At 38.6% G+C, this 22,857-nt stretch overlaps 1 protein-coding gene across 2 annotated transcripts in view; it reads left to right on the top strand.

The window, feature by feature from the left end:
• plppr1 (phospholipid phosphatase related 1) overlaps window positions 1-22,125 on the top strand; it is a 39,987-nt gene extending 17,862 nt beyond the window's left edge. For both annotated transcript variants that reach the window (XM_036529578.1, XM_036529577.1), the window contains exons 4-8: window positions 3,616-3,748; window positions 14,475-14,728; window positions 20,066-20,242; window positions 21,638-21,769; window positions 22,000-22,125. In XM_036529578.1, the coding sequence (XP_036385471.1) occupies window positions 3,616-3,748; window positions 14,475-14,728; window positions 20,066-20,242; window positions 21,638-21,769; window positions 22,000-22,080 (777 nt within the window). In that variant the 3' untranslated portion in view covers window positions 22,081-22,125. The remainder of the gene's footprint in view (window positions 1-3,615; window positions 3,749-14,474; window positions 14,729-20,065; window positions 20,243-21,637; window positions 21,770-21,999) is intronic.
• The last annotated feature ends 732 nt before the right edge of the window (window positions 22,126-22,857 follow it).

Below are 22,857 nucleotides of genomic sequence, written 5' to 3'. Positions count from 1 at the left end.
CAGTACTATCAGGTGATACAATTCCCTAAAAGCATTGTGACCCCTCTCCTTGGCACACATCCACCAAAACAACAGACAGATAAGAAGCAGCTTGCAGGCCTCCAAGCATTTACCTTATCCATCCAACAATGTTTGCACAGTTCACAGTTCTTGGCTACAAGTCATTAAAATATGTTAACACCAGCTAAAATTACATTTTAACCACTACACTGAATACATTGCTCCATTTGTGGCAGGATGCAGGAAAACATGAAGTTTGGAATAACTTACCAACAGGTATTAGTGTATTTACATGGATTTTATGGAGGGAAAATGACAAAGCAGGACATTTGGTTATTCGCTGGTGTTTATTTCATTCACTTTAACCATGCCATTGTACCTTTCTTCCAGATGTCATGGTTCTTCCGTGTCATTGTCATACTGTGTTTCCCTCACTTGTGGAATAGTGTTCCCCACTGTCCTGGCCAGTTGCCATTCTGATTTGCTGCATTTTTTGAGACATCAATACTGTGGTAATTTTTTTCTTTCATTTTCTATCTTGTCACTATGTGGACACTAGCAGTGGATTGTTGTATTGGAAGTAAAAGACTACTACGTTTAAACAGCAAAATTACATATCAAGCTAAATTTCATTTGTAGGCTTTAAGGACAAAACTTGTTATGGTTAGTTTAATATTCATAACATTTAATAATAATGTTTAATATTTAACAAATCAAAGAAAGCACCTAATCATCTCCTGTCTGAATCAGAGAATGCAAGGCATCTCTTCAGATTTCCTGGTTTTAGTTTGACTGTTACAATTACCAGAAACCATAAACTGAAAACAGCTCTTTCCTCTTGTTTGTAGGTTTGTTTTTATTTATCTTCCAAACAGCAACTATGACAAAATGAAGACCATTGAGCAAGATGCTTTCCCATAAGTTATAGGAAAACTTTGGTGTCTCAAGTCTATCCACACATTTGCACATGTTGCAAAAGGACAAAACATTTAATTAGTAGTTACTTAGTAGTTACTACAGCAATGTGTACATTTGTCACCTGGAGTATAGTCATACCAGACATCTGCCTGACAAGCAAGTATACGCTTAGACTGAATCTGAGCTGCAAGAATCAGTCACAAAGTCTGAATCATCATATCCAAAAATAGTATGCAAAATTGTTGATAAACTACACTGCCATTTTCAAAGCAGGGGCAAACTGTTACTTAGGAAACAACCTCTTAAAAAGGTTAAGTTTGTTTCATGCCACTAAACAGAAAAATACATTAGGGTCACAAAGAACTGGTAAAAGCTCATAGCCAGAGATTTCCCAGAACAAATGATGTTTCATGTAAATTTTCCTCAGGGGGAAAACGCACTTCACAGTGGCCTTTCTGCCTTTCCCATGCAAGTTTTACAGAGCCTTTCATATGAAATTTGAGTGTTCTGATTTCTGTCAAACCAATGAAAAAAAAAAAACTCCTTACACTTAACATAGTCCCTTATAACTCCTATAATGAATACAACCAAATTTATGGTCTAAAATATTGAATATGCTTTCATGAGATGTCATGTTTTTATTTTCAATCACTGGATATAAAAGCGCTGTTTTGTTCAACTTTTATATCTCTGGAGATCAGATGCAACCTAATCACTGCTTTAGTCTGGGGGAAACTGAATATTTTAAATGCTGTGCATTTAAATGCTTCCTCTCATTGAACCAATTAATTCATATAAATAAGCAATAATAAAGGAAATCCTAAATATTATTAGTTTGAGTTCATTTAAATTAGTGGACCCCAACTTACAAGACTGATGAGACCACACCATTAATATTCAATAAAACATTCATGGGAAAACAAATATGTACAGAACATACAGTGGTTAGGAGTGTTGGTGGAAAGGGGAGCTGGAATGATATCTGAGCAAACCAGGTTACAGACAAATTGTTTTAGAATTCCCTGCTCACTGCCCTCCCTACATGTGTGTGATCAAACCCCTGCAGCTCATTCAGAATGCTGCTGCTTAGCTGGTCCACAGTGGCCTCAGATACTCCCCTGTCTCACCTAACCTGATCTCTCTTCGCTGGCTAGCAGTGATGGCTTGAGTGTGCTTCAAAACGCTGGTGTCAGCCTACTGGGCAGTGCAGGGTATGGCTCTCTCTTACCTTCCATTGATCGCCTGACCCTACACACAAGCCAGGCCAGCAAGCGGTCAGAACAGCAGAGACACTGGCCATCTTTCCTTATAGACTGAAGACCTGCCTCTTCAAATTACCCCTCAGCCCCCCTACCACAGTGTAACATTCCCAATGTGTAATTGTATATGTGGAAGTGTACTTCAAGGTTTAATATAATTATTTATGTGGTGGTTAACTTCATGGTATGTGTTAGCATTGTATCTTGAATAGCAGCTTCTAGGGGGTGTTTGTGGCCCTCTGGGGGGCAAAAATTGTCAGAAGGGGGGCCTTCAGTCTAGAAGCAGTGGTGTGGCATTCTGAATATTTAACACATATAAAACATGTGTAGTTATGTTGGGAGAAGAAAAATGGCAATAGTATTCATATTAAAATCAATAATGTGGGTAAAGTAAAGGGTGCAAGTGTGAACACTCACTAGTTTCTGCCTTAGATCAGGGCTAACATCTCAATACCCCTGATTTTTCCAATGAGAACTAAGTTCCTAACAGTCACACAATGAAGTTTTTTGTACAAAGCTAATCGGTCACCTTCTATCCTTATACTGATAAATAATTGATTTGTTTGAGTGATTATTGTACCTATACATCAAGTCAATGCATGGTAGGATTGTACATAGTAGAGTAGCCAATAGGCTGACGTTAACAGAACTCAGGCTTAGTGTACGTTAGCTAGAAAGCACAGACTACCATTAAGCAGCTAGTCAGCAAATGTTGAAAATATTATTCGAACTAGCTATAGGTATAAGTAATGTCAGTTATCTATAACAGCATTGTTCACCATAGAAATTAGCAAGGCTATACAGAGTATATATGTTTCAGGTCTGATAACTATGCCATATTATTATAAACTGTAGAATAGCTTGCCACCTAGCTAAGGAGCTGATACTAAACGGCAAAACACTCCAGGCTTGTTGACTACTGCAGTTAATGCAGCAAGCATATGTGACCAATCAACAGCTAACCAACCAACTTGCTGGCTGTAGCTACCTAAGTACCAAGTTCAAAATGGCTTACAGTATGTAGCTAGCTGGCAGCTTTGCTCATAGTAGAAAGTAGAGAGGCTGCAGGGTTAAGGCATGTCTCACAATGTACTGTATGTTCACACTGATGTGAACATGCAGTACATTGTGAAGAAATAGCTGTGCTATAAATAGCTGTGTCTATAAACCACTCACTGATAGTCATTAAGGTAGAAAAACACAAAGTATGATTGTTTACTGGTGCCAGTTGTGCAGTTGTTTGGAACTGCCAAGAACTGCTGAGATAACGTGCAGTTAAAATGCATAATGTAAGTACAAGCTATAATGTGCAACGATGAGCCAGGTCAAATTGTAAAAGCTATTTGAGAACTGTGAGGAAAACCACTCTCACATTTAGTTCAGATGCTAATGTACACAGAAACGTTTTATGCTTTTTTCTTGTGTGGTTGGTTTTCAGATTTTCATTGGTGAGATCTCAATGTACTGCATGAAATCTACAAGAGAAACCCTAAGAGCCCAGGAGAAAACCATTGTGACGGCACAGTGCTGCTACCTGAGTCCTCTTCTTCGCAGAGTTACAAGGTTTATTGGTGAGTTCTGAGAATGCAGCATGAAATCTATTGAAAAAAGTCTTCTCTTTATAGGCAATGTACTTGTAGTTGTTGGAGTTAGAGGGGGAGAGGTTACACCACTGTAGCTTTGAGCATCAGCCCCTCATTTTGTAGGTACATTTCATCTATCTGTGTATGCTCTTTGCATACACACATGGCATTTGTGGTCTAAAATATATACTTCTACCCTAATTAAAACAACGAAAACAACAATAATAATAATAATAAATGCCATCCCCTTCATATGTATTCATGCCTGGAAAACAGAATCAAGGTTTGAATTGCATTTTAATTGCAGTTTTATATTGATAGCACTGCATGGAGCAAAGCCACATTGTTCACAAATAAAGATAGCGATCACAATTATTTACTATTTTAAATGGCCTTCCAAGTGTCTCAGACTGTTTAAATGCTTGTTGCAAACACAGGCTGAGCCCTAATTGCCTTGGATCAAAACTGGCCATGTCATTTGCCAACAAATACCAGCAGCCCACATCAGAGGAACAGCCTGGCTTTGTTTCGATAGGGATGGACAGGTCAGCCAGGGTCCCCTCATCAGTCTGCTCTGGACACCCTGGGACTCGCCTGGGTGCCTGTGAGTTACTCAGATAGCCTCTGGATCCTCCAACAGTGTTAGCCTCCTGGTACACTGTGGGACTTGTGTATTGTGGAAAAAAAAGCTGCGGCAGGCCAGTCTCTGCATTGGAGGATAACACATGCCTCGCCCCACATTCCTGTGTGGTTTCAGCAGTTGCTGTGGTTGTCGTGATGAGCATAAATGCATAATTAGTGATAAGTATAGAATTCATAAAATGTAAGATGGCCAAATAATCCAGTATGAAGATTTATTCAGTTAGCTTTGTTGTTAAGTGGGGTTATAAATAAATATGAAGAATACTGTGCATGTGTCTGCTCAAGCTGAACATCTTTTGCAATTGACATTCATGACTTTCACTATGTTTGGTTTTCCATCATTTTGAATTTTTCATTAAAGGCTTGTAAGACATTTTCTCTGGGAATGTTTATTGTATCGACATGCAGGTTTTGCAGATTTGTTCTGTGGATATTAGTCTTGAAAGTTTATCCGCAGATTTTTGCTGTAGCTACAGGGATGTGAATAAACCGACCCTTGTGGTTTCTGGAGTGAAATTTATCATAGATAAAAAGTATGACTTTGCTGTTAAGATTTAACAGTGTCATTCAAAAAATAATCAGAAAAAATGTTGAATATTTATGTTTTTCATACAATTTTGTTCCTTCATGACTAAATATGGAGGGCACTATACTTTATGTGTAAAATAAGATCCAAAGAGGGCAAGACTGGTTTGACACCATTTCACAGATCAATGCAGAAATAAAATAAGGAAAGGTCATGCATAGAATTCTAAGTATCAGTGAGTCTCCAGTCCTGTCTGATCACTGTCTTTACTGCTTGTATACCTCTCTGGTCTTAATATTTAAAATGCATTATTATGATCACTTCACATTCTGTGTTTCTTAAGTCAACAAAATATTCTAAGCAGCTTGTCAAGAGAATCAAATCAAATCAAATCAAATCAAAGTGATCCCCATCCTATTCATTTTACATGAGATGCTTCTAGACAGTAATAACAATTAGCAATATCATTCAGGATCTAATTTCTGTGTGAATCCAAAGAAAACAGCAGTGCATGGGAATACCATACATGGCTCAGAATTAGGGCCCAGAGTTGTCTTTCAGTTTTCGATCATTATACTTGGGACATCCCTGTAGACCTCAGGCATATGAATAATTATACTTTTATCAGCTGTATACTGTAACAATTAAAAGTTAATCAGTGAAAAAGAACAAATCGATGCAGTTGTGGGTAAGGCAGGAGGAAACCAGACATGGTTGCACAGACAACATAAAGAAGCATTTCTCTGAGTGTCTTACTGCAACAGTATCTGCCTGATACACTGCACACAGGCAGATACAGTTTAGGGGGAAAGACGGCTGTCCTTCCTGATTTGAAAGCTGCATTTGTCAGGGCAAATATGTTCCTTAAAAAGGGGGATCTGCCAGAATTACATGCAATTTTAAACAATCATCTAATAAATGGCAGAACAATTCCATCAGCCAGTGAACTTCACAAGATGTATCTACCCTGGACTGCTGACTTGCATGAAATGCATGAAACATCTGACAGTGTATCTGTATTCATTGATAAATGGGCAGATGCAAAAGATCATTATGTTTTGCAAGTACAGTTAAGTACAGGTGATCTGAAAGTATCCTGACTGATACAAAGTATCTAATTCAGTGAATCACTCCACAGTGTCAGACGGCATACTGGAGTGTTTAAATGAATTTGGAGTTGGTTTTATACACATGACCACATTTGTTTTGGGCAATGCAAACTACATGTTTATGGCTTACAATGACATCCTTCAAGGCCTGTTGCCAGAATGATGTCACAATGCTTGAGACATACAGTAAACTTCACAAGTAAATACTGAATACTGGCAGAGCCAATGCACTGCATAGACAAAACAAAAAACTGCCAATATGTTAAAACATTCTCCAAGGCTGCCGCATACTACAGCCTAGATTGATTGAAGGAAATGTTTCAGTCAGCCTGCCCATAAAGTTCTTGAGGCTGTTGAGTTTTACCCCATAACAAAGTATGGTTTTGTTGTGGGAACCCTACCGTTAAAGTCTATCCCCAGTTATGATGAGGATTGTAAATCTGAACTGGGATAAAGTCTGGGTTAAATCTGAAAAAAAAAAAGAAATGAGCAGTGTAACATAGATAGCTAAATAATACATGTCAGTTGAAGTCAGTCAAGACAAAGTCAGAGGAGACAAATGCTTTCAGTCCATGAAAGAGGAGACCATAAGTCTACAAAAATTAAATTTTGTACTGTACTGTCTTTGACTAAACTGTGTGTGTGCCATTCACACTTTTCCATTTATTTGTTGATTTCTTGTGCTCATGCTTCAGACAACCCGTCTATGTTGTGCTTTACACTAATTTTATATGTTACCTTTATAGCCCAGGTTAAAATGTTACCGCATCGATTTTTTAAAAGTCAACATTTTCTCACCATTCAAACAAAGAAAATGTACGCATTGTATAGTCTGTGTTTTAACTGATCACGACATTATCTGTTTCTAAAGAATAAGACGAAATCTTACATGTGATAGGGGCACAAAATTTCTGTCTATTTAATTTATGGAAAGTAAATGAGTGACTGAGAAGATGAAGGGTACCAAAATTGCACAATTTTTTATCAAGTGGTTTGAAAATGAATATCAACCTTTTGGTGCTGAAGGAATGAAATATGTACAAAAATAGAAGAGGAGAAAAACTCACCTGCCCTATTTGTAATACAGCACAACCAGAATCATTACGTATCTCCAATTCCCCCTTACCCAGCACTACTCCCCACTGTTTGATTTTTTGCATTTGGGGCATGTGTGCTGTCTAAAAACCAAGCTATTTACTGCAATGAACTGTTTAGTTTTACATAATTGTAAATTATTTAGGTCAAACAGGAAGATTGACAGGACGCCTCAAGAGAACAGTAGGGGTGAAGGTCTTTTTAGTGTACAGAGAAGGCACATGTTTTGTGCTCTGTGAGAATGCCTTTTGTATCTGCCCCCACCCTTCAGTTTTCTTTTTTTTCCCCAGACTTTTTCCCCCACAAACAGTCCTTTAAGTCTCTCTTACCATCTAAATGCTGTACTGCTTTAAATGAAATTAGATGGTTGGGATGGTTGATTATATTTAGTGCTTTGCTGTATGTTCTTACTATATGCAGATGGCCCTGCTTAATATAATGCACTTAGCATCCTATGACTTTTTTGAGATTACTTGTCATTCATCATGACGTTCATTGCAAAACCGACTCTTTAAATATCACTGAGAAACCATCAAACAACCCAGTTATATCCTTCTCTTTAGGATATATAGCTATAAAATAATGGATTTAACCAGTAATGTTATATTTACCTGTGTTGTGAAGCACCATAGATATTATCAGCTAAACTAACGCTTGTTTGGAATATAGCAATATCAGTCCCCAAACAAACTGAATTTCACAGGCTGATTTCCTGGGTAAATTGAGGGTATGACCTTGATCTGAAATTGATCAAACTCAGTTTCAGAATGTTAAATATCAATTTCAGCGTGTGTAATTCAAGTTTACAAACCTTGGATTGAAGTTAAAAGGATAGGTTATATATTTGAATTTTAAGATGTGCGTAGATTCAATTTTCAAAAGCAGCTCTTGAAATTGAATTTTTCAAGTTGCAAAATACCACATCTTATATGGCCACTTCCTTTAATAGCATAGACCATATAATAATTACTGAAAATATGGCCCCTCAATCCAGCCCAGCGCCTGGCACTAGATTATACAGTACCAGTCAAAGTTTGGATACATCTGACTAAGATAATGGGAAACAAAGACATTTTGAACTAAAGACTCATGCTTAAATTGTTGAAATTTGTTTCTTAGACAAATATAAATAGTTAAGTTGATGCCTATGTATGAATTTCTTTCCAAACAAAACAATTAATTAAAAAAAATATTTTTGGCTCCTTTTAAGAATCTAAAATATAAGAGTTATGATGTGTTTAACATTGTTGGTCACTGCATAATTCCATTTGCGTAATTTCATAGCTTTGATGTCTTTACAATTATTCTAAAATATGGAAAATAAAGATAATAATAAATGCAAATGTGTTGTTAATTGCAACGAGCGCTCCTAGCCATAGCTGGCTACTGCTGATGTTTGACAATTTTGACAATGACAAATGAGCTATACTTGCTTGGAGGGAGGAACCTGACATTCTCTTAATGAATCAGGACTGAGTGTGAGGATACCTAAATTCACAAAAAAAGTGAATGTTTACGCTGATTGGAACCAACTGTTAGTATATAAGCATGAGGTAGAACGCAAATACTGGTCACAGTGCAACCATATAATACCTGCACAGATGGATTAGATAGAGAAAATAAATTTGTAATTTGTTATTGAAAATAACTTTTTACATTGCATTAGTGGACAAAGAACACAGTTTAATACATTTTACATTTACATTTACATTTATTTATTTAGCAGACGCTTTTATCCAAAGCGACTTACAAAAGTGCATACAGTAGGTACAGTGACAGTACGGGGACAGGATGTGTACAGTTCCACAATGAGACAGTTCTCAGCTGAGAGCAAGGTCTGTTTGAGGACGCAGTACTATCAGATTTGTACAATTACAGCCTAAAGGGCAACTAGTACGATACACTTTCGAACGGCAAACTTCAACAACTTCAAACGGCACAATGAGCGTCAGGGTAAAGGCGGCAACAAGAGACAAATTTAAAAGCACAATTTAAAAAGCACAGCAATTTACGACAGCACTGATGGGCGGGGGGGGGGGGGGCAGCAATTGTGTGCTGGGTCAGTCCAGGTACAGTCTGAAGAGGTGCGTCTTCAGGCCCCGTCCGAAGGACTGGGGTGAAGAAGCTGTCCGTAGCGAGACCGGGAGTTCGTTCCACCACTGGGGAGCGATGTAGGCGAAACGCCGATGTCTGGCAGAACGAGCACCTCCTGCCTTGACCATGCAGGGAGCAAGGCGTCCAGTTGCTGCTGAGCGCAGGGGTCGGGCTGGTGTGTAGGGCTGGATGAGTTCTTGGAGGTAGGCAGGGGCTGTTCTGTTGACTGCAGAGAAGGCGAGGGTCAGGGTCTTGAATCTGATCCTGGCAGCGACAGGAAGCCAGTGGAGGGATTTCAGCAGGGGAGTAACATGGGAGAATTTGGGGAGGTTGAAGATCAGTCGGGCAGCTGCATTCTGGATGAGCTGGAGAGGGTGGGTGGTGCATGCTGGGAGGCCTGCAAGGAGAGCGTTGCAGTAGTCCAGTCGAGGGAGAACTGTGGCCTGGATAAGGAGCTGCGTCGCGTATGTGGTTAGGAACGGGCGAATCCTCCTGATGTTGTGGAGGAGGAATCGGCAGGTCCGTGACGTGCGAGCAATGTACTCCTTGAGGTCCAGGTTACTGTCGAGGGTGATGCCCAAGCTCTTTGCTGTCTGAGAGGATGGTATTGTGGTGCCATCGAAGGTGATGGAAAGGTCATGCAGGGGGGAAGGGCCGGCTGGGATGAAGAGGAGATCCGTTTTACTGAGGTTCAGCTTCAGGTGGTGGGTCATTGTAAGAAAAACAACACAAGCCATGCACAGCATCCTAGTGTTTATAGGAATTGGTGTTCATTCATAAGCCTCATTTGAAAACCATACAGAAAATTTCAGAAAACTGTATAGCTTATATAAACAATCTCGTTTTTGCTGTTCGTAGACAGGAGTATAATTACTGGCTGTTGTTACTTATGACCTTAGAAGAAAATGAAAAAAGTGCATTCATGACAAGCTTGGGTAAGAAATATGTTATACACAGGATGCAACAGAGCACATGTGGTCTTCAGGCAGCCCTTATGATAATGCTGAGTATACCTAGAGACAGAAGATAGCCAGGGACTCCACTCCTCTGGTGGCTACAGGAGGCTCTTTCCACCACATTGAGGCCAGAATTAGATAGAGGATGCAACAACCAGGATATACAGCTGTGAAGGGGAAGGACAGCCAGGTGCCCTCCAGTTGCAGAATGGAGTAACCTGGCTGGTGTGTATGGCCTGTTGATGTAAATAGAACACAATAGGCTCCATAATTCTACTTGTATTTCATTTCATTTCATTACATATGCATATTTTTAAAAAAATGAATCCTGAACTTGGTGAATGGTGTTAAGAAGTATTTTATTGTTATTTCTTAATTTACTTTGACATTATTAAATTAAAACAAAAGCAAACATGAGTATTTATTTAGCCTTTTTCCGTTTCTTTTTACCAGTCAAGAGGCCTTGAAATTGGCTTTCACCTCCCACACGATATTCTTTCCACCATTGGTATTTGTTCTTTCTTCTGTTTTGCAAACTGCACTTCCTCCATAACAGGGAAATTGGCAACAGATCAATAGTTGGTGCAGGGCATTTTAAAGGGTATGATTTGGGTAGAATTGATTGGCTGTCATGGCGTCACACCTCCACCGCACCCACAGGAAATTTATTCATTGAATTCTTGCTACCTCCGTGACAGCGCCTCGTGCTAGTATCTCGAAATGGCCAAATTCAGCTCAGGCACACCCACATAATCGATTGCAACAGGTTTGTTCTGCAGCGGCGTCCAGTGCTTTAATCTTGAATTTTATGTCGCTTTAAAAGCAGGCGCACGGTAGCAAGGAGCACAGGCACCAAATTCTATGATGAAAGTGCCCTTTTCTCCCACTTCATCAATTTTTTTTTCTCTTGAAATTCTCTCAGTTACTGAAACTCTAATTTCAGCAATTCTGAAGGATTTTTTTTCAGTGTATGTCCCATATATTGTTTTCTTTTCTGAAGTACATGTTTATAGCTTTAACCTCACTGGGTTGTGTCTTCAGATGTTTTAATACAAAGCAATTATAATAATTGTAAATGAGACGACATCCACTACAAATATCTGAAAAATATTTTCATATATATATATGAGGGCTTGATTTCTGATAACATAGTCCTGACGGCTATCATTGTAAGCCACTTTTTGGCTGACGCTGTTGTTATTTATAGCAAAGCACCAATATATTGATTCAAAGTAAGCTACCAGTGTAAAATTTGAGCCTGTCTTTAAATAACATATTTGAAGTAAAGAGTTTCAATATCCCCTTGTATTAACTGCATAGGTGATTTTCTGCCTAGGCAGGTTACATTTAACCTGCCAAAAAGTAACGATTTTGTGTTATGTAACTATTTGTGTAATTGTACTGTAACACTGTTTCATGTCGTAACAGTTGTTGCACAAACACCAGGAGTGGTATTAGTCAGAAGAGTACCTGGAATAACTTACAGAACAAATACTAAAACTCTTCCAGAAAGTAATATTTTCAAACTGTCACAATGATGTCTTTTTTGATGGAACACACTGGCTTGAAACTGCATAATCTCAAGTGCTGTACAGTATGTGATGACAATCATGTTTACAGTCCTGTAGACAGGCTTTAGGATCTTGAATAGCTGCCCCATCACTGCCTTGGCTCCCTCACAGTAAGAATAATAAGATAAAATGGAGTCTGCATGATGTCTCACAACATGGAAAGAACTTAACACAAATAATTTAGTATTTATTTTTTGGTAAGTGCACCTCTGTAGCCTTTCTGATTTTCTTTATTTTGCTCAATGTTAACAAAAGGAGTTGTCCATGCACCTTACACAACATGCTCCAAAAGCATTCAGAGAAAGGTCATTCCTGTCATACACTATTTTGGAGAAAGTCATTCATGCCTTCAATTTTTCATAACTACTCTGCTGCAGTTCACTGTGTACATGTTTTAGCTGTCAGGCACTTTCATGTTTTTGGTTCGTTCAGAATGTTGCAGCTACAATAGGCTTCTAAGTCAAATCACATAACACTTGTCCTAGCCTGTTGCACTGGCATCTGGTTAGTTTTAAAGTTGATTTCGAGATTCAATAATTAAATTAAGAATTTGATTGACTCCTGCTTATATTAGTCATCTTTTAACCCCTTATACAGCCATTCAGCCAGTTAGTTCACCAGATAAAGTCCTTATGACTGCTGTAGAGTCCAGACTGAAAACCAAAGGGGAATCTGCCTTTCTCTGCAAAAGTCCCAGACTCTGGAAAAGTCCTCTCAAATTGATCAGACTAGTTGAATCCATGTTTTCCTTTGAATCCCTTTTAAGAACCTACTTTTATAATCTAGCTTTTCATTGAGTGATTATTTGTTCGTGCAAAGAATGTGAAAGAGGTCTGCAACTCCACAGGGGGCGTGAACCCCTGTTCTCATTGTACAACTAAATTCTAAACACTAACATCATTACCAGTTGAACTAAAGACATTTTTTCCCAAAGTCCATAGGCAATGACACTAGCTAACAAAGTCTCAGGAGTAATGTCACTGCTGAGGCTGCTCTGCTACCTGCTACCCTAATGGCTTTATGCAGGACTCAAGCTACTGCTCTCGGCTCTGGTACACTCATTGCCCTTTCGACCTCCTACTCTGCAGCAACCTCTGACAGCCAAACTAAGCTTTAGCCAGTTATCCGAGTCATGACACCAATGTAATCAGCAAGACAGGGGTCCGAAACCTTGCAAGTGACCCTTAACCCTTGTTCTTGTAGCAAAAGTAAACTCTAATCATCATTGTCATTACTAGTTGAGCTGAAGGAAATGTGCGCTGGAAGCACTCTGCTAGCTGCTACGTGACTGGCTTTACAAAGGACACACACAAGTTACTACTTTCAGCTCTGCTACATTTGGATGTATTTATTCTTTTTGAGTTTTCATTCACATCTTATTAAATAAATATTTTAGTCCATATTTTTGAACTCGTAAAAATGTAACTCATTTTTGGTTTATAATTACCTATTTTATACAAATTTTAATTAATGTACTTGCATTTTTGTGCATGTCCACCTGTTTCTCTGATGAATGTAATTTCCTATTTTTATAGTTTTTTAAATAATTTTTATCCTTCTATATACTGTATAAGGAAATGTAAAAAAAGTTAAACAAAGCTATTATTATTATAAACCCAGTCTGAAAGCTTGACAAAAGTGCTGTATTAATGTCAGGCCAGGTGGTGTGCCTTCCCAAATGTAAGTACATTCTCTTGCAATAAAAACAGTGAGATTAAGCCAGCCTGAAATGCATTATTCATGAGAGATACGGCTCACAGCTCCATAGATCCTGATTAATTTCAGTGTTTACATTTGCACTTCAGTCTACGGGGCAGAATGGAAGCCATGACTGTTAACTGGATATTGATTGTCAAGCTCATTGCCGTAAGTAATTATTATTTGGCATTATCTCTGAGTAGTGGCCATTCATCATAATTTGTGTTGGGGAGTGAACACCCCATACAGAAATTTAATCTTAACGGAAACCTTTATCCAGCAACACAAGGTAGAACTGACATACAGTACCCTGAAATCACAAGCTGTGAAAATCTTCACCTCAGTCATATGCCCTAGCGTCTTATACATTATTCAGTAGAGAATCAGGTAATCATGTCTTCTGACCCTTGGTATTGCAATGATATGGATCATTGTATCAAGTCATCTTCAAACAGCCACTAGAGCTCTCTGATAATATTCCACACTAGTGACCAGAGTATTCTTTTCTTTTGTCTCTACTGTCAGTGCACTGTTCTTATTTGTCTCATGTTTAGCTCAGTTGAATCATTTTAATTGATTGCTTACCATTTGTAATGCCTGTCATTTTATGTGCAGTCAGGTTTACAGTTTCAGTTTAGAGTCAGGTTGGACATTCTAACTCAAGTTACTTCATGATCATGCAAAAATGAACACAGCTATGTGATATATGTGCATTTTATACAGAGGTCTGGTTGCTGCATATTCATAGACAAGGGTAACCTTTTCATAGGAGGATAGGGGCTTCGGAGATGATTATAGACAATTATAATGGGTGTCATGAGCCTGAATACATTATGGAGTTTAATATGTGATTACCAATTAACTTCTCCAGTGATTTCATATTCAAATGGTTGATTCAACCTGAAGTTCTCTAACCAATGAACACAGCTTTTTGCATCTAATACCTGCAACGGGTATAAGCTATGAATGTAATTTGAATTTACAGTCATATTTTTATGATATCTCTGTTTTTTCCTCCTCCAGGTGTCTTTGCTTTCGGTCTCTTTGCCACGGACATCTGTGTGAACACTGGGCAGGTGGTAACTGGGAATCTGGCGCCTTACTTTCTGAGTGTCTGCAAACCGAATTACACGGGGGTGCAGTGCCACTTCAGCCCCCACCAGTTCATCCCCAATGGAAACATCTGCACAGGCGACCAGCTGGTTGTGGAGAAGGCCAGGAGGTCTTTCCCATCCAAAGATGCATCTCTCAGTCTCTACTCAGCTGTTTACATGACTGTGAGTCCAGTGTCTCTTACTCCTTTCTTATCTTTTATTTATATTTGATTATACTTTTATTGTTGTTATTGTCATTAATATTAATTGTATAATTTCTTGTAATTCCACTAGCTTCCTATAATTTGTATTAAACCCAGACCATTGATTATGACAGATCAGACTGTAGGAGCAGAGTACCAGTGATTACATGATATGGTTGCCATTTTAAATTCCTCCAAAAACCGTCAATGTTCTGTTGAAATAGTTATAAAATTTATATTGTTCATATCATAAGGAACATTTTTGCAACAATGGGTCATGTTGTACATTAAGTGGCTCTAAATAAAGCCTACATAAGCACGGTATAAAGGCTGCATTAAAAATTCATAATACATTGTACATGATTAATGGCACACCTTATCACATTTACATTTTACCTTCATTCATTTGGCAGACACTCTTATTCACATCAACTTAGAGAAAGTTTGTCAGTGTAAGCAGCATTTTTCAGAAGTTGTAAAAAAGTTTTATGAAAATCACTAGCTTTTTTGCATTGCAGTCAGATTTGCAAGTAACTTCACAGCAGTGTGGCTAGCTCAATGACTGCAACTACAAACAATGTTACATTTAAGTTTTGCATGGATAAAAGTAAAAGTCTAATGTGAGAGGGATTAATGGGCACCTTGCTTTAGTAGTTTTGCTCATGATGCCCTTACTTCCACCAAATTGAATTTTATCTCCATCCTGTCCCTCAATTTTCTAATAGTGGTTGTCTATAACTGTACAGAGCAGTGCAGGACACATTTTTTATTTATTTAATAAATCAGTTTTTGAGACTCAGACTTAACTTTGGTGATACAAAGATGCACACGGTGAAAGAATGTAAATTTCCCTGGAACCCACACCTCGCTGCCAGGAGCCTGTTTGTGGTTTTGTCGTGATTTATTAGTCCTTATTGCACAACAGTCGCAAGATAGTGAGTTCTTAAGTATGAGAGCTGAGTAGATTTTCAGAGAAAATAAAACGCTTACACTTAATAGAAACAAGGTGAGCCATTTCAGTACTTCTGCATTAAAGAAAATTTTTAAAGAAAATAAAAAAGCAAAACATTTTGACTCGCAAAACTTTTTGACCTGCAAGCAAAACTTTTTGACTCGCGACCAAAGAGGACTGATTCACAATAAAAACTTGATTTTTGATTGCAGTGCAAGAAATTTGCTCTCAAAACTGTCTTTTATGCTTGTGTTAAAAAGACACAAAAATAACTTCATACGCAGAGTTTATGCAGCCCATTTCTGAATGGACTTCATGGTAACAGGTGTGCAACTTTCCATGGAAACACTGAAGTGCAGTTTACATGCATACATCTCAAGTAATGAATCAGCCCCTATTACAGTGTGACATGTCAAAAGGGAGCTAAGCTAACCTAAGCTCAGGCAACCATACCTCATTAAAAGCATCCTCAATCAAGCTGGTTACATTTAAATGAAATGAGACATTCTACATAAGACAGAAGTGATAATAGGTAATACTATTATCATTCCTTGTATTAATATCAGCTAAAATAAGCTAAAATCAGTATCTTACCTGTGGCCCTGAAACGTGATATGCAGACACAAAAAGCAAAAAGAACCATTAAACCCACAATAACATGCTTGGTCAACAGAAGATGTTTATTAAAATGTAACTATAATTGAAGCATGCTCTGAGTTACTTGAAAAATAATGCAATCCCAAAAGTCACTGCAGCTGAGCTGAGCTCTGTACCTTTCTCAGATAAACAGCTCACCTGTGAATGTGTAAAATGTTTGACGACATTTGAGAGAATGTCACTGACAGAGTTTTATGAAGTAATTTTAGGACGTAGCGGAGGACATATGCACATTCTGTTGAATTTCCCATTTGCTGCATGTTCTCTTCCCTCTCCTCATCATTGGATGCCCTTTTTATTTCCCTGGTGACAAAGCTATCCATTGTAGCAAACTATTCTTAAAATTGCCAGCTGACTTGCTAGATTGCTTGCTAGCTTTTTGTGTCTGCCCTCTAGCAATGCTTATGCTTGTGTCAGCAAAAATGACGACAGTTTTGTTTATTAAAGTGTTATACTCAACCAGAAATGCCACAATTCCATTATCAGTTCCTTTAAAAGGCTTTCCTCTGGCTGGAAAAAAAACTTAATCCCTGCCTCCTTACCTGGGAAAGGCAAACAAAACCTATTGTGTATGCCATGAGGCTTGTTGAAAGCATTATAAATGTGAGAGAGGTTTTGGAGGGTTCTTTTTACAGTAGATACATTATCTACACAGTTGGTACACACTTTGCGGAAGTACTATGTAGGTAAAATACTCTTTTGCTGATCTGAAATGTGATTAACATGTTATTACATTGCAGGATAACAATACAGCGTGAAGTATGTAAAGTTTTTACTGTGTACATATCTGAACATTATGAATGCCAGGGCATGTTTGTGTAGGTTCTGACCCTTCAATTTTGATGTGCCAATGATATACTTCACACTTAGCTTTGAACCATATCTTTCCAATGTGTACTTTCGATGTCATTACAGTAAGCCTAGTAAAAAAAAAAATAGGTGAAGATGGCCTTTACCTCAATGCCAGGATGCATTATTGCAAATATAATAATAGACTTCACTGATTAAAGAGGAAGGGAATAGGAGAAACAAGACTGGCAAGAGTGCTTCAGGAAGGACGAAACGGACACCCTTGCATGAGGTGGGAGCTCATCATAATTCAGTATATAAACCCTCCAGCAAGCCCCCTCATACCGCAGCACAGTGTGAAGGCAGTGTGGGAGGTCAGCACAGAGCGTGTCAGTGCTTCTCCGTCTGGGATTCAGAGGGCTGCTTCTCAGTGCAGAAAGCGGTTCACCTATCTCAGGCAGGGAGGCAAAATCATTGGAGGAAGGGCACAGCACCAAGGGGGTGGGCAGTGTTTTGATGAGGTGACAGATGATTTCATCTGACCTGGCATGGAGACCGCCCCTCACGGGAAGAGCTCCAGTCCTTCCTGGAAGTCTGGCGAGCCAGGTTCGACATGCTGGAAAGGCAGCTCGCGTACCTGAGGGAAAGCCTGTATCCGCTGCTGTCTTCCATCAGTAGGAGTCTCCAAACACCTACTGAGGCAGTGGATCAGTAAGACTGTCCAAGACTGTGTCCCCTTGGCAGTGCAAAACCCCCCTCCCCAACCTGATGTAGCTGCTTCCTTGAACACATGCAGATCCCTGCAGGAATACCCCCCTTCCAGTCTCCCTCCTCACTGTAGCACACTCTGTTCCCAACCTAAGATCCACGAGGGATGAATAAGGCAAATTTTGTGTTATTTCAGAGATAAATGTCTTCACTTGTACCATAGTCATTTGCTCTTTTTCCTTCATTCGGCAGAAACTGTTATTCATAGTCATGCACAAAGCAAGGTGCATACAATGTTATATGAACTTGTGCGGTTACTTACTATGCAGGAAAGAGCTCCTCAGCCAGCCGGTCCCTTGTCTCCAGTGCTGTTGGTGCAACCTCAATATTCTACATGCAGTCCTGCAGCACGTTGCCTAAAGGCCCTGCAGTGTGACCTCTGTGAGATTGACGGAACATCCAAGTATGGCAATATTGTGTAAAGCACAACATGCCACTATCGCTGGGCTGTGCTGTAGCAGTACTTACCCAAACACCTGAAGCTCAAATTTAAATATTCCAAATGTACACTCAACCACACAACCGCTGCGACTGACACCTGGTGATTAAAAGCACATTGTCTTGCAGTTTTGGGCACAATGTATGGCATCATCAGCCATGCCATTAATGGGTAGCCATTATCCCCTAACAACCACCCATTCACATGGTCATCAACATATCATCATATCATATCATCTTGCAGTTTACATAAACAACACTAATACATGTTGGAACATGCAGATGGATGTGAGTGCAGTCAATGGCATCAGGGAGTTCTGCACCAGTGGAGAAGAACAGTAGGGTGGCTGTCACCTTTAGTGTAACATGTATTGCAAAAGGACACAGCAAATGGCTGGAAATCTGCAGCAAGCATGTCACAAATGTCCGCAACCACCTGCCATGGGAGATACAGCTTGTTCCTGCATTCATGTTTAAGAATGAGGGCCTTGTGTTAAGGGGTGGCAGCATAGCATAGTGGTTAAGGAGCAGGACTTGTAACCGAAAGATTGCTGGTTCAGTTCAGTACTGGGGCTCTGGATAAGAGTGTCTGCTAAATAATGTAATGTAATGTGAAAGTACCCACCCTCTCTGGGATCTCTTGTGACATTGTAACAAAATGCCTTATTGCCAGCATGTATTACACAGCAGTTGTGAAAAGGTGAAGGGTTTAGAATATAAAAAATGGAAGTGTTGTATCACCATATGCATGAAATAACAATATAATGTTGTCTCAGGTACAATTCAACATATATCTATATTTGTATGGTAAGGTTAGTTCAACTGGGATATACTTTTAAGAGGTTACATTGATATGATTGCATGATTAATTCCTGAGGGATGGGGAATGTAGCAGTTACTGGTTTTGTTACTGAGTTTTCCAAGCTGTACACATGCTGTGTTTGGAATTGTATGATTACTGAAATAGAGTGTATTTTCATATTGATTATGTAATCACAATGCTAAATAGTTGAATGTTGCTGTGACAGATTTATCCATAATATTGTTACTGTGGCAGCAGTGTGTTAAAGTCGCAACTATACATTCAATAAATCTATGTATTTCTGATAATGTTTTATGAATGCTTAATGCAGCTGTTATGGCATACTGATGTAGACTTTATGTATGCTTTACACAGGTGCAGTTAATGTACAGTGTGTTCTGTGGTTAAAAGCACGGCTTTTAAATATTTTTTAAATTTGCTTTAAAATCTGTTTAAAGGCAGATACAGGGTTAAGACAGAACTTTCCTATACCCTTTTCATTCCAGCCATTACAATCATTTATTACTTTATTACTTTGTGAGGAAAAAAATACCCAAATCATTAATTTAATGTTAATGCACTTTTAACAATTCATGACAAAAGCACTTTCAGTCTGAAAATTGATCATAAAAAAACAAAAACATGAAACAAATACAACCCATTGAAATGCAATACAGCATAATAATAAAAACCATGTTTGTCCTGTTATTTATTCAATTACATCTGCAAATATGCTTCATAATTAGTTAGTCTCACTTGCTGTTTAGACTAGATAATTATATTGACTTTTGTTTGCCACTTGAATAAATTGGGACGAAGCCAATGCATTCTTTCACTGTCACCCTCTACATTTCAGAAAAAAAGCCTTGCCATTTCTATGCATGTCACCTGGTTTTGTCCTGTCATTGCAGATGTACATCACAAGCACAATAAAGACAAAGAGCAGCAGACTTACTAAACCACTCATCTGTCTGGGGACCCTGTGTGCGGCTTTTCTCATGGGCCTGAGTCGCGTCTCAGAACATCGCAACCACAGTTCAGATGTCATTGCAGGATTTATTTTAGGAAGTTCACTTGCTCTCTTTTTGGTAAGTTGGTATTATGCATATGTGAACAGCATGAATTTAATAGAATATGTGAACATTACTAATGCCAGTCACAGACAATGTTAATAGATTATTTCAAATACTGGGTTTTGCTGTATGTAGATTATCCATGCCAAAGGTTAAAAACATACGCATGTATGTTTCCCATTCATTAAAAAGTATTTCATGCTGCAGTTGAAATAGTGATTTTCACACTTAATGTTCACCAAAGCTTGCTAGGTAGGTAAATAAATATGCAGTACATGGCAGCATTAGTTGTTTTTCCTTGTATCATGTATCTTCATACATGGGTCTTTGTTGGATGCAAATATATTACTGTATGTAGTATTCAGAGAAACACTATTCAGCTCCGGGTATCCTACTGACATTGAAATATATGTAGGCCTATTTGAGTATTTGGTAATGCAAGAATAGTCCTCTTCAATTATCCATCAAGAATATTGGTTGAATATAAAATGTCACATATCATACCTTACACTGATATTGAACACACAGACAGTAATGAACTGTGGATTTACATTGTAGGACACACAGAAAGTCTTAACCCACATTGAATTTGAAGGGTTCCAACTGGCTAAACTGGACAAGCATTTGCCTTGAGCCTTGAGAACTCCATGGCCCAAGTTTGAACCCAGGTGTTTCAGTGGCTGACATTGAATGGGTCCTGCAGCTGCAGAAAAAACTACCTTCTTTCCACCAGGGACAGGGTCAGCCACCCTCCAATTTGCCAGATGTTGATTGGATGATGAAACTGGCACAGGGTGTATCTTCCATTGACAATTTACTCCACTATAGTATGCTTTATGACTTGTGCATGGCCATTGGCTATGTCTAAGTGTTTCAGAGTGTTGCATTTGTCATACTTTGTATGAGTACATCTCTGAGTACAGACATTGTCAAGATTTGGCAATCCTGATGTGTCATTGTCAATTTCAAAACTATGTAGTGCCTTCAGACTGATAGTCAACCTTTCCTTCTCCTTAAATACTTTAACCTTTATAACATCAACTATAGCAATATAAACTGAACTAGCCACACTTATTTTCATTGAGTAGCTATTTAAAAGCATTACATTAGCTAAATTTGTTAGCTGGCAAGCTATATGCAGTTGAAATTAGATTATTTAGCGAGAACATACCTAACTCAGGATAATGTTTTCCAACAGTCTCTTGGAAAGTTAGCCATGATAAATTCCTACCATCAAAATGATCTTTCTATAACTAACATAAAGATCATGAATTGATGTCTACCTACCTTACCTGATTTGTTTCTGTGCTCTGATTAATATTCTAACAATAAATATTAACAATCAATTAAATGTGCTGCCAGTGATATCCGGAGTTGGCATGAGGTATTGTAGAGCTTACTTCCTTGCAGGGAATCTGTGTAGTGCATAACTTCAAAGGAGCCCTTACAGAGCCTGCCAAGCGAAAAACAGAAGATTACCATGGACTCTCACTGATAACATGCCCACAGGTCGAGAGCACACTGGAAACCCTTAGTGCACAGGTAATGTATCCTGATAGTTCCTTACAGTCTTCTCAGCACAGGGTAATGTGATATGAATAACAGTGATGCTGTGAAGATGTTTGAACGAGCTATTAGTCTGTCCATGTTTTCGGTGTGCTGTGTTTCATTTTTAACAATTAAAATACAGTTCAACTGTAGTTGTAAAGGCAAGTACAATGTTTATCACAAAACAGTCTTATAATAAATCATTGTAATTATTTTTTGTTCAGTTTACTAAAAACAGTGGTGTCTGTGCATGGAGAGATCCCTCCCCAGCAAAAGGCCTGCCAGAATTTTGCCTGCACCACTAGGAGGTGGTGACCAGTGTTGTCCCATTACAAAGTTAAAAGAAGTCACAGCCCTAGGCGTCTGAACCCCCAGATAAGAGTTCTGAACATGCTCTGCATGAGCTGTTCCCTGGCAGTGGTGGTGTTATGGTTGGAGATTGCACATAAATCTGGTAATGTAGTGGTGTAATCCCTAGCCAAGGTGTCACAGATGGTTATAAGAGAGGGGAAGGGGGCCGGGAAGGTGCCAGTCATATAAAAGGTGAGGGAATGGGATCACGTCACTGTTTAAAGACACTACTAACAATGATTTCCCCAAAAGTGTTTTATATTTTTCACGTTTTAGTTTTTAGTTTGCATCTAGTTTCGAATTGTATTGAATCATAACTGTCATAAGCTTTTGATAGTTTATGTAATGCTGTTGGTTTACTGCTCAATCCTGTGCCCTCCTGAAAAAACTCTATCATTTTGACAATCTTTTTTTGTTTATTATAATAATATTCCTCAAAAATGGGCTGGACTCTGTGTTATTCTTCATTATGTTGATGAGCTTCATCATGAAAATGGTAACATTCCTTACACTTTGTCCTACAGAACCATTTGGTTGATGGAGGTCACAGGAGTCATGGACCAGCATAGAGTTACTTTCGCTTCACGTCAGTAGTTCTAGGCAAATATGTTTTGTACTGTGTCATGCTGTAAAAAGGATGGTATTATGTTGTACCAAATTACAGGTAGATGTTTTTTGTACATTTTGCATAAGAGAGTGTTGTTGCTTACTCTTACTGTGCCATCTTGGAA

The sequence above is a fragment of the Megalops cyprinoides genome, chromosome 5, assembly GCF_013368585.1.
Source record: "Megalops cyprinoides isolate fMegCyp1 chromosome 5, fMegCyp1.pri, whole genome shotgun sequence".
NCBI classification, from domain to species: domain Eukaryota; kingdom Metazoa; phylum Chordata; class Actinopteri; order Elopiformes; family Megalopidae; genus Megalops; species Megalops cyprinoides.
This window is presented reverse-complemented; position numbering and strand designations above follow the sequence as displayed.